The sequence below is a fragment of the Hyalella azteca genome, unplaced genomic scaffold, assembly GCF_000764305.2.
Source record: "Hyalella azteca isolate HAZT.00-mixed unplaced genomic scaffold, Hazt_2.0.2 contig8816, whole genome shotgun sequence".
Classification (NCBI taxonomy): Eukaryota; Metazoa; Arthropoda; class Malacostraca; order Amphipoda; family Hyalellidae; genus Hyalella; species Hyalella azteca.
In genome coordinates, this window is record NW_025938901.1 from 53,040 (window position 1) to 68,903 (window position 15,864).

Below are 15,864 nucleotides of genomic sequence, written 5' to 3' on the forward strand. Positions count from 1 at the left end.
TAACTCACTGCAGTGAGTACTGAGTTATATTTTTTAGTCTACAGTGGCAGGTCGTCTGTTAACTTGTGAAGCGGGCGACGGACGCTAAGGTTCGTCGCGCATCATTACGCTGAAGATAATTGTTGAAGTAAAATATTCCAATTATAAACTGGGCGCTCTTGATTCAGCAGGTGACTTTCGGTAGTAGGGAGCAAGGGCGGGTGGTAGTAGTTACGTTAGAAATAATTTATATTTTATGAATGCGACAACTGAAAAGAAAAGGTTCAATTAACGAGAGTGGCAAGTACGAATCAATAACCGGCAGATTCAGGTATAAATCAAAATGATATATTTAGATCGTTAAATGTGAAAGCACGAGCTGGCAAGTGACAAGGTGGAAATAATATATAGTTACTGGAGACGAATGAAATAAATAGAACAAAATTGATTAAGCTAACATGAAAAATGAAGTTTACTGCAGATGAAAAAACGTTTATAATTTTATCATTGTGAATTTAAATGCCAGGAAGCATCAACTGGCGTTTAGAACCAGAGTGTCATGAGGCAGGTTATGCTTGGCTGAATCTAATATCTAAAGAAGGTACGATGCCTCATTCCTGGACTGGAGACAGGCCAGTGACCAGTACACTGGGTGCAGTTATGAGTGAAATTCAACTGGTGCTTGTGTTGATAGTGTAGATTCATCGCACCGGATAAGAGGCTGAATACAAGTGCAACAATTCGAATCGGTAAATGGGCTAACACATTTTTAGAAGCTATAAAAGCAGAACACAACGTGTCAAACATGATATAAATTGTTCAAAATTCTCGATTACCCCGTGGAATACTTGGGTTTAAATAATCATAATGAATGCGAAAAAGTTAACACAGTTTTAAATTAAGCATTTCGATCTTTCTAACCTTGTTAATGTATTAGCAAGATATCAAGGTGCAAATTGAATTCATTTATATTTATATATTACATATGTACAACGGAAAGATTTTTCCTTAATCACTTTAAAGAGTAAACTTTTATTGTATCGATGATTTCAGATAACAAAATGCAGGCACTTATGCAAAAGGTCAATAGTCATCTTTACATCGAGGGAATAAAAGTCTAGGAAATGTACAAATGCACTCTAATTTTCATCTACTTTAGTAACAAGAAATTGCTTATAGAAATAAAGCTACGATGACCTTACCTTATCTAAAATGTTTATATGTGGATCCTAAACTTTTGGCATACAGTAGATGGTATGATACGCTAAACATGAAGTTCGAGCTTATAATCCGTCTTCATAGAACCATCAGTAAATTTTGAAAAATTAAATGTTTCACAGTTTTACCGTTGTTTTGACAACTGAAAGGCGACTCCCTGATGCATATTGTCTGTAAGGAATTTAAAAGCAAAGAAAATATCCAGGAAATTTACGATTTCTTTATACGAGAAAAGTTTCAGAGTCCAGCTCCACCGTCAGTTAAAAATCATTTAAGACAGTAGAATCAATTAGAAAACTAAAATTCATATTGAAAGGAAAACCTAAATGGACAAAAGAAAGAACAAATAAGCACAAAGTGACAGGCCAATCGAAATGTTTTCTCTTATAAAAAATAGTAAATTTTCTGACTATTATCTTTGCTTTTAACGTTTTATTGAATTTGCTATCTAAGCAGTCAAGTGATCTTACTACGAATATTGTCTGCTTTGACACCGAAGACCTTCAACTGTTGATTATGTCTGCTTAATGAACCGAGGCAGGAGTAGAGGGGAGCCACGAGTTGTAGGTCATTTCTTATGCTGCTGTTGCATTCCGATTAAGTGAAGGCTGCGACCCGGTCAGTTATATGTTGATATGAGGTCACTTGAATCAAGTAAAACAAACTTTCCTTAGGGTCTAGTGAAAACTTACATCTAGAAGTGGAAAACGTTGCCTTTGCTTTACTGTACAATCTTATCTTCAAAATATAATTCTCATCAACTCTCCGGACAATTATTATGCTGGAGTTTGTAATTTTTGATGATAAATTATATTTTGCAAATCAGAGAAATTCTAGAATTTTTCCAATCTCAAAACGCTCCCGTGCACGTAAATATTTACGGAGAATTCAACTGCTAGGACGAAAATTTCAAACATCGTTTAACTACGGTCTTTTTTTTTTGCTTATTGTACTTATTTGCTTCAGTTACAGAAAATATTTTATTCCATGCAGAAATAAATTTATGATTTTAACAGTATGAGAGACGTGTAAGAGATTTGCGAGGCATCCACGGTCCATGTGGTTTATTGAACATTGACGTTACCGCGGAACTGAATCACTGACTACAATGACTCAATAAACTTAACGATAGAAAATCTTATGACTGTAGCTCTCATGTATGTTCTTATTGTTGTTTTGTGCAGCATTCTCAGCTCACTTTTGTTGGAGTAAGGACTCGTAAGACCAAAAACCGCCGCAATGGACGCCATCAAGAAGAAGATGCAGGCGATGAAGCTGGAGAAGGACAATGCCATGGACAAGGCAGATACCCTTGAACAGCAGAACAAGGAGGCCAACATTAGGGCTGAGAAGGTAAACTCGTTCCCTCATAGAGTGGACATTTGGTCCTCGCATAGCTAAGAATTGTGGAAGATATGATTTGTGCCTTGAGAAATTATACGCTGAGTATTGGCGACCAAGATAAATATGTTGATGAATTAATAATGGCTCAGTTGATTTTTTCACCGGATAATTAATGGGCTGATGTCTGCTGTCACAGCAGCTAATATAAAAGATTAATAAATAAGCTTATCGTCAAACAATCTTGATTGATTTTCGATGCTCTGACTATGATCTTCGAAAGGTGCAAATTCATTGTCAATGTTTATCTGATATTGTGAAACAGTTTTTAATATTGGTTTGAAATAATTTGAACAATACTTAAAGATCTGTATAGCTAGATTTAGTTCGATTTATTTTTCTGACTTATAGTGCAATTTCTGTCGAGCGTATATTCAATTTTTTCTTGGATTGTCTAGTAGCGTTTCATGCACGTGTTTATTCCAATGTCCCGTAGGCTCTTGTATTCGTGTTTATCAGTTTTTTGTGCAGGCATGTACTATGTAGCTAGAAAAACTTACATCATTACGTGATTCGAGTTCTAGTCTAGATTAAAGGGGTTGCATGTTCTACTGATAGAAACTACTTTTAAGTAGAAAAGTTAGCCTTCATTTTGGTAAGTTTTTTTTACCCACACATGCAGCGATTTTGCTTTTGATAATTTGATTTCGGAGATAGCTGAGCATTTCTAAGTTGAATTTCGAACTCTTAGATGACAGCGTTGAATTAAAAAATTTCTTCACTCAGAATATTCCACAGATTTATGAAATAAATAATAGTCTTATAAGGGTTTCTATCTTTGAAATCTTGGATGACGTAACGGAAGATGTTTATTTTCTTTACAAAAGTTCGGATCGCATCTCGCACTATATTCCGACAGTGATAACACCGACTTAATTATGATGATATGGTAAGAGAGACAGGTGGATGGATGCCTTTACAGTTTAATGCCACGAACCAAGTCCTAAGTAGGTTATCGGTGTCGATGCATGATTGGGACTACAAGCAAAGGTGAGTAAGCGTTAATCCTAACGTACGCAGCAAGATGTGGTCTGACCTAAACGAAAGTACTTCCATACACACTTGAGTTTATTTTGAACAGTTGCCGTTTTGGAATAACTCGGCAAAAAAGTAAGAAAAATCGATCGATAAATAACAGAGTTTTACTGTTTAATTGATAGCCGTTCAAGATTAAACACTATATTATGCTCGTACGAATGGGAATACTTTCATAGATTCTTAGGTCAGTTCACTCAAGCACCATTCAAAACCTTGAATTTAAGTTTGCTTTTTATGCTTTTATTTTTGCACTTTTTGTTTGAGAAAACTTTTTTTTCTTTGTTATCATGTCTTTCTATGTTAATTATTTTACTTTGTAAGCTAAAAACTAATGCAATTTGGCTTTTTCTGTGCATTTCATTAAAAGTTAGACATGACACAGAGGTGAATATAAAAAAATTACTTTCTCAACTGATAGAATAGCGTCTCTGAGCGCATTGCTTTGTCATTTGATTCCTTTTCAAACTGTTAGGGAATGAAAACCTATTTTTGTTGTCAAGTATACTTAGAATATATTCTGTTTATTTTTTGGGAGCTTTTACTTATGGAACACAGGTGAATAATAATATATAGGAGATTGACTTTAAACAGCAAATTGACAACAGGAAAATAATAATTTAATTTAATGACACAAATTGAAGAATAATCACAATATACTTTAAACCATAATTGGTATTTTTAACCAGAGGAATCTGCTTAGAACGATACCTCGTACGGTAATTAGCGATAACAATGATACTATTGTCTTTCTCCGCTGCATTCATGATCATCAGAAGAAAATTATAGACATGACCTCAAAAAACATAATTACACACCATATAATGATCATGATGTGCAATAATTAAAACATCATGTATTAATTAAAACTTTTCAAATTAATTCAAGAGTAATATTCCCAAAGTAAAAGCTTCCTAAACAATTATTATTTTGAGTTGCTCGTACCTTGCATCACTAACACTCTCCATGCTACCCACTGGTCGGCTCTGTAGGCCGAGGATGAGGTCAACAAGTTGCAGAAGAAGATGCAGCAGCTCGAGAACGACCTCGATCAGACACAAGAGGCTCTCTTAGCCGCTAACAACCATTTAGAGGAGAAAGACAAGGCCTTGTCTAACGTAAGTCGTGGTAGTCGGTGAGTACCGCCATTCGCGCGTTAATTTTTCTTGCAGCGGAGACCCAAGCAATTCGTACCAACAACGTCCGGTGAATTAACAGCCGCCACGCTAGCTTTCAACTTAACGCAGCTCCTGACCTTTCGACTTTTTCTTTCGCGTACGAGTGAAGGCTGAGGAGGATGTACGTAACCTGCAGAAGAAGATGCAGCAAATTGATAACGAGCTGGATTTGGTCCAGCAGCAGCTCGCGCAAGCCAGCACAAAGCTTGACGAGAAAGATAAGGCTCTCGCCAACGTGAGTAGACCGAAATTATTTCGGTCGCCTGCGCAGCAGGCCTTTATGTTCGTTTATTTACTTTCGGTTTCTCTTTTGCTTTGCGATGGCTTACCATAGGCTGAGGAAGAGGTTCACAATCTTCAGAAGAAGATGCAGCAACTTGAGAACGACATTGATGTCGTTCAGGAGTCCCTCCTCAAGGCTAACACACAGCTCGAGGAAAATAACAAAGCTCTCCAGAACGTAAGTCGAGCAATCCCAGAAATTGCTCGCTTGTATTACCCTGGTGAGATGGACCTATATACCAACCATGCAATCACACAGTGATCGATCCTGCTTGATCATACCAGCCCAAACTTTACATGAGCCCTCCTGCCAATAATAACTGCGATACTCTCCCACCCGAGTACTTCACGATGACCATGAGAAATTGTCTATGGCAAAATACCGACAAATTTTCGCTAAAAAAATTGAAATCAACTATATGAGATGAATTTAAGTCTGCAAATCTCAACGGGACTATTTCTGATAAATAATACTACAAAAGAAAATAACTTTAAAAAATTGAATTTCCAATCATTTACATCTTCCAAAGCCAAATTGATATGCTTCTTGTACCTTTGTTCACTAAGTTATTTTTGTTTGTAATAAATAATTAATTTATTGTATATTCGACAATAAATGTAGATATTCAGTTCACCTTTTGACTTCTTCAGTTATTAACAATTGCTTCACATTCATTGATTTAATTTTAAATAATTTTTGGTTACGATCTGTCTATGTTCATAGCTTATGTTAAGAACGAAATAATAGCCTGCGATGAAATAATTGAAGAATAGTATGTGAGATATTTATCATGCGTGAATAATTAGAATTTGGTCTTCATTGGAAAATTAGAAAAAATTGGTTCAAATATGAATGAAAATTCACCCAAGTTCTCCTCTCCTTATTTTCTCATCCAAGCTTACAATAATTATCGTTAAATTCTGAGTGTTCATTTAACATTGTTTATCTAATATTTAAGAAACTTGCCAATTTGTTTCATCCGGTTTTTGTGCTGGTATCGTCTATTTTAGGAATAATTTTTAATTGCAGTGATACCTTCATTTCATTCAAGCAGTTAGGCGTATATAAGACTAATTTCCATAATAATATAAGTCCACTTTGTTGTGGAGATCAGTACACTCTCATTATTTCATAATTTTGCGCATCTTCCATTCCATTCATCCATATCATTAATTTTAATATTTTTTACTTAACTAGCAGGAGCTTTTGTTGCGTACCGCTGCAATGATAATGAGTTCGTCCAAAGAGACTGCATGCGTTCAGAAGGTGTCTCCAATAACTTCTTTTTAATTAAATGAAATACTCGAATGAATAAAAATGGAGGTATTTCTCAGTGATGTGGAAACCAAATGAACAATTAAATTGTCGTCAGCAGCAGACGGATCCCTACGACAGAAAAGGAATATATAATTTTGTTCTAACATCTTCTGAAAGGCTTTTGAAAGACGAAGAAAATGGTAAAAGAAGTCACACGGCAACCAAATTTCCAACGTCAAAATACAAATAATTGGGACACCGACGAACATCAATAAGATTCTATGACCAAGTCTGGGATCAGGCAAGTTAAGACAACCCGACACATCGCGCAGTTGGTGAGTACTAATGGGATAACTACGAGCCTATATGACAGCAGTTGCAGACAGAGTTTGGAAATTTAGAAATTAATTAAGTTAGATAACTTTTGTAGAAAGAATTTGAAAATTTAGAAAATTAGTTAAGTAACTTAGATAACTTAGTTTGAAGAAAGGATGTTGCGTTCAATTGTAGATAAGGCAACTTAGATGACTGCTGGGGGGATTGATATTAAGATAAATTAGTACAGAATTATTTAACTAGCAGAGAACCCAACGGGAATTTTCCTGATTATTTTCTTGCAGAAAGAGGCCCATCGAAGATAAGCTTCTAAGATACTACGTAATTAGTGAATTTTAGTAATATACGAGTACTTTCGTTCGTATAATTTTTTCTTGTGTGCGAAATTCTCAAGAAACTCGTTGAAAGTATCTCTATAGTTTGTTTTAAAGCATGTCAGGTAATTTGGAAACTTAGAGGCAGCGTCATCACAGCATGATTTCATGGTTTACAAATGAAGTTATTAGGATGACAAAATCCGATTGTAATTTTCGTGATCTGGCATTGCTAGAACGTATAATTCGTGACAGACCAGCCCGGCCCAGGTTCTAAGGAATTAATGCGAGTGTTTGGAAGAAATATGGCAATTTCTTCATTGATATGTGTAGTTTTAGCTCCATTCACAGTTGTCTCACCTAACTTCCTTATCGCCATTCATAATAACTAATATACTGGAAGAGAAAAAAAATACAAACACAATTTCTCAATCGCGTTCAAGAATTTTCGCTTAAACTAAGGAAATATATAATGGAAATGTTCGTGTAACCAATAACATGAAGAAAACTAAAAAATTAAATTAAAAAATTTCTGTTTTCTGGAAAGTCAAATTATGATCCGTGACCGAAGAGTGACTGATTTTCTCGCAAGCTCTTTCTCTAGGCGCCTTGGTCACACAAATAGTTTTTCTGTCACGCGCACTTGAAGTAACGTTTGCACACGCATGATGCAGTTAACGGTTTCTGAAGGGAAGAGCGAGCACGACACTCCTCAGTCCTGAAGCACTAAGTATTAATAGAAGGCGCAAGGCGTTGGCAGGGGTTGGCAGTGCTCTGGCCATTTATGGCTCACCTTGCCAAGCCATGCTTCTGCTTCTTCAGCTCGCATGCCCTCAGTGCACTGAACGAAACCGAACACGAGACTATAGGCTGCTCTGTGGCCCGGCAACAGAGCACCAAACCTAGGTTAGATGCGACAAATATCTCGATTTGACGATAAATGAACGTATCATTACTTCGAAATCAACTAGAATTGCACGCAAGTATTACCTGTTTTCTTAAAAAGTAATAAAATCGAAGAGTGGGACAGATGTTCTTTTCAACAGGCGCGACGCACATCTACCGCTATCCCTCACTGGACGATGGCACAGACTTGAATAGAGCGCGCCCAGTGCGGTTCTAGGTCGTGCGATGGCCACCAGGTGAATTTAGGGCGCTTGCGTCGGCTGTAAACAGTGTTGTGAGAAACATGGACAGTATCTCCTCCGACACGTCCGCTGAATTGTGCAATGGTTTTAGCGTCATAAATAGTGACAATGTTAATAATAATGTAGGTGAGAACGCTGTAAATGTTTCTCCTATCGGAAGAGAACAAATACTAGAAAGAAGTGGCCATGGGAACCAAGAAAATTGGCTTAATATAAGAACGCGGCAAGCGCCGAGTGATACGCACGGTGGTGACGAGGAGCTCACAAACGTGCCTGTGATATCAGCTGACTCTGAAAATAATAACGAAGTAGAAGAAATTAATCACGGTGGTGACTCAAGAACTATTGAAAGTGAAGGCAATGGTGGTGAACAGTTGGAAGCTACTGACGTTGAAAAGACATTAGAAAATGACAAGGAAATTGAGGAACTCTCAAAATTACGATGCCAAAGTGTGGCTACGGAAGTAGTTGCAGCTCGGTACAAAAGGAGGTGTTCTGATTATCCAGGCCTCGCCTTCGGTCGGTCTATATTCAGCTCTAACACTATGATGAAATTCAGTGTTATTAAGAATGAACTGCACAACATCATGAACGTGCAGTTAAGACGGGTCAGTATTATAAGTAAGCAAGAGCATCATTTTAATGGTTCCTATTATTTTCAGATAATTTTAATATTTCTTCGTTCCTATAATCAAATCGGATGAATTAATCCGGGCATCAGCAGTGCTAGCAGAATATTCCAAACAATCTGCCCAAATCATATCGGTAGCAAAATTTACAGGGCAAGAATCATATACCTACACTATCCAAATCATTACATTTGTAATTTTTCTGATGCATGAACCATTGTTGAATGGAAAGCAGTTGACAATCATTTCCTTGTTGTCTACACCTCTAACACCGCCAACTCAGCCTCAGACGCATTCCTTTGGTCAAGTCAACAAATTGACTAGCTGGCAACTGCGTCGGCATGAACCGTTCTTGATGCTGATGCCGACGTGCTTGTATGTGCAATAATGCGTTGAGTTCAATAAATACATTGACTCCACTCATATATAATCTTTGTATGTAACTTTTTAATGAAAACTATAGGTTATTAATTATTTCAAACATAATTTTTATGTCGTAAATTCGGTTTAATTTGAAATTCTAAAAAATGAGCATTTTACATACAATTTACATCGTAAATTCTGCATTACCGAATCCCGCGAAAGGACTTGCTTGCGGTAGTACGTGGATAAAAAATATTTTCGTAGTACCAGTAAATTTGTTCTCATTAAATAATGCATCTTCCACTTAACCCGCATATGCCAACTGCTGTCATTATTAAGCGGATGCGATACAATGACACTTGATTCGTTAAGTTTACAAATAATGAGCTCCATATAATTTTTGAGCGAACAAATTTTTTTTTATTTTCGTATTTTATTTTTTTTATTTAGGTATTTTATTTTCGTAGATGTTTTAGTTTTCGTGCATTGTGATCATTTTCGAAGTTTCAACAATCTTGACAGCAGACTATTTCTTGCGTTCGAGTCCACGGCAACGAACTGAAATAAAATCGAATTCCTTCGTCGCGTATGGAAGCTTGGATATATATTTTTTTCTGGGGACCGTTTGCGCACAATTCGGATAGGAACTTTAAATGTCTGTAAACCAAAGAAAAAAATCGCGCTTTTTGGTCGTTTCATGCTCGAGAAATTAGTTTACCTCAATGTGAGACATCAACAAACTTCTTGACAAACCTCCTTAATGGAGACGATAATTTTACTATAGGCCGTCGAGCAGTAACAACACAAAAAAAAAACTTTTTAGCGCATTTTCTCATTTATGGAAAAAATGCACTATTGTGCTCGCCATGTCCGTCCGTCCGTCCGTCTGTCTGTCTGTCTGTCTGTCTGTCCGTCTGTCCGTGTCCTCAAGTTTTCGTCGACGAGAAAATGCGCTCTGTCACTCTCTGCAAAGAGTACCGGTACTGAGTTATATTTTTCTTCAAAAGGTGTGATGCATAACAGCGAATTCCTCATCCTATCATAGGTATCGCGGGTTCTGAAGAAAAACAGTACAATTTGATATTTATTCCTCAATAGAAGGCCTCCTTAGAGCATATATCGCACCTGAATATGTAGAGGGTGAGCTCAGCTTAGACGTTGAGTGTACGAGGGCTTCATTGCCACCAATTCTGCCCGGTCGTGTTGCTAGGAGCTGATGCTCTGACGTACACTCAGAGGACGAATGAGACGTTGTCTAAATAGCGACGTACGTTTTGCTCTTGTGTGGCTCAACTTGATCCAGTGTGGCACAACAAAAGGGCGTATCAGTGCTATGAGCAGAAAGCGTGTCCTTATTTGGACTACGATATGACCTATTCATTATTAAGAGTGCAAGAGATGTTTAGGCAGCAGGGAGAAAGACAGTGCTTCTCACCAGATTTTTCATTTTCTCTTTCGCATCTCTGGCTGAATCCTACATTTAAATACGTGGACTGTGAATTAAGCAAAGTAGTTAATTATCTTGGTGCGAAATAGTTTATCGGGAATTTGATAAATGCAGTTATTACGACAATCATGAATTCTTTCTTCATGGTAAAATAGACACCCCAATTTCTCATGTTATCTTGATATTTTCTCATTGTTGTTTTTGAGGTAAAGGAAGTCTTATCGGAAATTTAAAGCATTTTCAGTGTCACCAATAAGTCGAGCACTTGATGAACAAGTCGAGCAATTCAGACTAAGAAGCTTTTAGTTAGAGCTGCCAATTGCATTGGAGTTGTCACGGCCATTGAACTATTGTAGGTTTCAATGATTATATTCAAAATGATTATATATTATTAGATGTGAAGAGAGACTAATTTCTCCGCTCCAATTAATTAAATGGCCTTAGCAGACAGGCCTCATCGGAAAAAGCTATTATCTTCCTTAAGTTGGACAAAGAAACTTTTTAAGGTTTCTCGGTATGACAGTATCTCTTATCACTGCTAATTAATTACTGTTTACTTGTTTTTTGTTATTTTGAAGCACTGATTTTGTCGGTGAAATGACGCGTGCGCAGCTTAATTCCGGCGGAAGAGACTGGCTTTTAATAATTAATTTCTGTATTCATTGATAAAAAGGCTATAAAATTATCCTAGAACTGCATTAGTTCATTATTTCCTTTTTTAGATTCTGTGACGGTCTATTTTTGTTCTTTAATTACATTTGATATCAAATCACTTGAAATTAAATGGGCTACAATGTAACGTTGGTGTTTTCGAAATCTGCGACGCTTTCGTCATGAATTGAAATGATCACTTTTCATGTATTTTCGGGACTAGCAGCTGATTTTTTTGAACGACTTTTAAATCGTGTTTTTATTGGTAGGTATCGTTATGCAAGTATTCAACCAACACGAGAAACGAACCTAACGTCCTAGCTACAGCAAATAATGTAAAGCATCTAAGATGATTTCAAAGTGCATCTTTCGAAAAGTGCATCTTTCAAAAGCACCTTCCGAAACGATCAAAGTGCATCTTTCAAAAGCATCTTCCAAAACAATCAAAGTGCATCTTTCAGAAGCATCTTCCGAAACCGTCTTAAATCATTTTATGTTGCACTGGGTGTAAAATACTCAACGATCTTCTACCTTTACATACGGACACAGCTCGTTTTTTACATCGACCAGTATCGTGAGATTGCAAGATTAGCTAAGGGGAAATGACTCATGTTTGATTACGTCGAAGGCATGCGTCACATTCTGCCTGCTTCCCCCACGTCGCCACTGAAATGGTTTCTTGATTAATTATCTGCTTTGCTTTCTCTGCGTTTGGATTCACTATAATTACTTAATTTGTTCGTCCATTTCACTAGGAGCCCGAATTCTCGATCAATGTTAGTTACTTCAAGGTTTAGCATAATTTCTTTCATCGATGAAGGCCTTACAACATGCGAATTGGGATTTAGCTCTGTGAATACTGAAGATTATGCATGCGTCTCTAGCCAACACATGTCGGAACAACGTCACCCAATTTACACAAATTTAAAGACATGAAGTTGGTTTCTCAGCAATTGTTGCGAGACGCTAAAGTTTTAGCGTCGTAAGTTCTGGTATCAAGTCTTATGATTATGATTTCAGAGCTTGAGTGCTCTGAAATTCTGATGCTAATTGGTTACTCAATCTACGAATTTTTAATTAGATTTTACAGTAGCTATTACGTATTAAACAGCTGCAGAGATCATTGTATGTGATTTGGAGAGGTACCGTAATATATGGCGCTCAAAGTAAAATGGCAAGCTGTTAATAATTTGTTCGATAGAATAACTGGAGTATTAATCTCCTGTGCAAGAGTACCTATCCAAGGAAGACTTTCATCTACTCATTAAAGCGCATTCCTTCTAACTGGTTGAACGAAACAACAGTTCTTTTTTGCGCGTTTTAATTCGGTGCATATTACTTTAATTGATGGGCGATTGATAGCATAACTGCGGCAGATATAAAAATTTTAAATTTCACGGAAGACAAAAGCACAAAGTGAGTTTAAAAACGCACGCTTCGGTTCACGTGCGGCGGATTTAAACTTGACATCGCCCCGCAGGCCTCTTGCTCGCACCCACAACCTTGACCTCCGATTCAGCTGTTCCCTCTCGACACATCCTACGGGTCTAATTAGTAATTGCAATGCAAAAATAGTCAACATGGCTGGCTGTAGATTGAGTTTCAAGCATAGTTCTTGTTTTGTTTAAAATTATTTGGTATTCTTGACGTAACTGGATTTGAACTGGGACATGGGTTATTCTGTAGATGATGGTTTTCGTTTCATGATTCAAAATTTCATTTTCATTCAAGTTGTCATCAGGATAGAAGGGTATCAAGAAATTCTAAGTTTGCATGAGATTGAAAAATGTATAATGTGTGCTTGAGTGTGCCAATGTGGTATTGTTGAAGGGTCTAGTGTTGATATAATGGTGTCGAGTTTGCTGTCGCAAGTCGCCGTTGATGTGACCTTGCTCTCTCGAACAGGTGATGTTGGAACTGCAAGGGATATTTGCTTACTAAGTTGCTAATACTTCCTGGGAAATGCAATCGTTAGTTCTGTTATGTGATTATAAATTTCTGCTGATCAGTTTCAAGTTATGAAGCCTAAAAAGAAACATTAGTGCTAGTTTGTGGTGCAGCTGATTTGCACCATTCGTGTTCGTTAGTTTGTTGGTTGTTGGAGCGGCCAGTGGTGGAGTATCGTGGGTCCGGAGTCGAGCCGACTTCAGTTAGTCTGTGAGAGTCGGTGGCAAAGCAGTGTCTGTGATAAGCCTCTTTGACAACAACACATTCCAGTATGACTACTATCGGGAAAGGCACAGACCTCATGGAGGTGCTCAAGAAGAAGATGCGCCAATCCAAAGAGGATTTAGAGCGAGTTAGAGACGAGAACGAAGAGCTTGCTCATAAATTACAACTGGAAGTTGCTCGTCGTGAAACGGTAAGCAGCGTAACAAAATCGTAGGCTGAAAAGTGATTCATGACAGAATGTGTCAATTTATTCATCATAAGGCCGATATGAGTAGCTTTAGAGCAAGGAAATACATTTAAAATTTAAATATGCTTTAATTTACTGCTAATAAAAACGACGCAAAGCTTCTCATGATTGTGGGTGTGTTCATTTGATGCCGACACCTCACCACCATCACTACCTCATCCATCGCTTGCATCACTACTTTCTCCTCATTGTTATCATGTGCCCCTTTATTTTATCATTACTTCATTCTTCAACGCATCCCAAGTAACAAACTCGAGCGCCTGAGTAAGTTTACTGCTAAAACAAGGAGTTGTGTTGTGAAAATCGTTGGTATAAGAGCCGCGCCCTAACCGTAACGTTCGTCGCCGGTGTCTGCTGTCAAGTGTAGCCCACGGTGTTGAACCGCAGTCTGGGCCAATGCGAGCTCTTGCATCTCTACTTGCTCTCATGCTATAGCTGCTAGCTACACATAATTTAGTTTCACACTGAATTATAAGTGTTTTTTATCGAAAAAATATGCTCATCTACTTTGCTTTGACAGATTGGTTTTTCTTTTCTTGATTGCGGCTGTCCATTCCTTCATTTTGTGAGACATTCGATTCAAGCGCAATTAATTTCGTTCTGAATTTATGCATAGTATCAAGACTTGTTATTTGACGTCGAAAATTTCTTATGAAAACTAGCTATGTTTGCAAAATACCTTCTACTATATAGAATGGTTATTTTCTGAAAGTTAATAACAGAGGAAAAAATGAACATCCTTTTGAGAAACATCCGGGTTACGACAGTAAGTACAGAAACTAGTTTATTTGCCGTAGTTACTCTTAACCCAGCTTGTCCCCAGGTTTCAAGAATTTTTTTTCCTTTCAAATTTGTGGTTAAATGCACCGACATTCAAGAAGTTACTTCTTCAGTTAGCGGAACGCAGTGTTACCGTTTCTTATATAACCGCTTTTTTAACCATATTTTAATCTTCTCCTAATGCTACGCTGTTTCTGCATAATTCTCATCATGAGCCTCCTGACTTTTTTTTTGCCTACTTTAACGCAATTTTCGTCAGCGAAGAAAAAAAGCCAGTAGCTTCTCTGCTGTGTCAAGCCAATTACGATGTTGCCGTAAGCTATTTCCACTGCTAATGTTCTAAAAATTTATGTTACAAGCTTCGTCTTGCACAAGTTAGCAGAGGAAGCGCTTTTCGGATTATTGATATAAATATATTATTGCGCGGGAGAACACACCTCTCATATCAAGCATCTTTGCATCATGGCTTTGGAAATCGATATAAATTTTGTGGTTGAAGGCCAGCCGTTTAATGGCTTCTTAGTTGCGAATATGATAAGGAATCGAGTAACTCGTTCGTCAGTGTAAGATAATTAGTGGGTAGAATCTGTGACGTATTTCACACTAGAAGCGCGGTCATTATGAAAAATGATCGCATTAATAGATATAAAAATCGCGTTGTAACCTTTATTTTTCAATTTGTATCACCCCGCTAATTTTTTACCGCATTAATTTATGATATCGATGTACCTGAACAGTATTGTTTTTCACTCCATGGCCATGCAATGAAAGAACGCTGCTCAGAAACTGGCGTGAAAGCGCGTCGCCATGAATCCGTTTGTTTATCTCCTATCTGGATATCGAACCGTACACGCCGATTACGCTAATTTCGCACTTAATTATTACTCCGTAACTTGAGATAAGCATGCAATTTGAGTACGCAGCCTCACGCATGGCGGAATTCAGGAGGGATAATGTATTAACAATTTCAAATATCATGATCTAAAACCTAAGCCAATAAAACTATTCTATCTTCCTTTCATATTTGTTAACTGATTAGGTCGTCTGCCAGGATAGATAATGATTATATGAACCCCTATTTCTGGAATTCCACCCTGCCTCAGTTCGCCAGGTCATCGCAGTGGGCGTTGCGAATGCCAGCATCAGCACCAGATCATTGACCTGTCGAGGCGCCGGCGTTTTACATTCGTTGCGAAGTTGACGAAGTTTGACCGGTTTCCGGATCCATTATGCTCGCAAGACGCTTTCTCCCAAATCCATATCATTATTGCAAATTTCAAGTCCACATATATACTAGATGCCTCCTTCAAGTCTTTCGCATGCGTTTCAATCTTTCGCATGCGTTTCAATCTTTTACTGGTTCCTAATCAATTTTACACCGGGCCTGAGACCATTACGCTCTGTCGCTTTGTGTTCTACTTCTTTA

General features: G+C 37.5%; 1 protein-coding gene across 31 annotated transcripts in view; it reads left to right on the top strand.

Moving 5' to 3' along the window:
• LOC108681051 (tropomyosin) overlaps positions 1-15,864 on the top strand; it is a 53,152-nt gene that overhangs the window by 7,695 nt on the left and 29,593 nt on the right. For 8 of the 31 annotated variants that reach the window (XM_047881773.1, XM_018170157.2, XM_018170135.2 and 5 more), the window contains exons 2-3: positions 2,382-2,550; positions 4,921-5,046. In XM_047881773.1, coding sequence (XP_047737729.1) covers positions 2,437-2,550; positions 4,921-5,046 — 240 coding nt within the window. In that variant the 5' untranslated portion in view covers positions 2,382-2,436. Of the gene's footprint in view, positions 1-2,381; positions 2,551-4,625; positions 4,752-4,920; positions 5,047-5,145; positions 5,272-7,850; positions 8,758-13,381; positions 13,602-15,864 lie in introns of those variants that run through there. The other 23 variants (XM_018170195.2, XM_018170166.2, XM_047881772.1 and 20 more) reach the window with 13 other exon arrangements.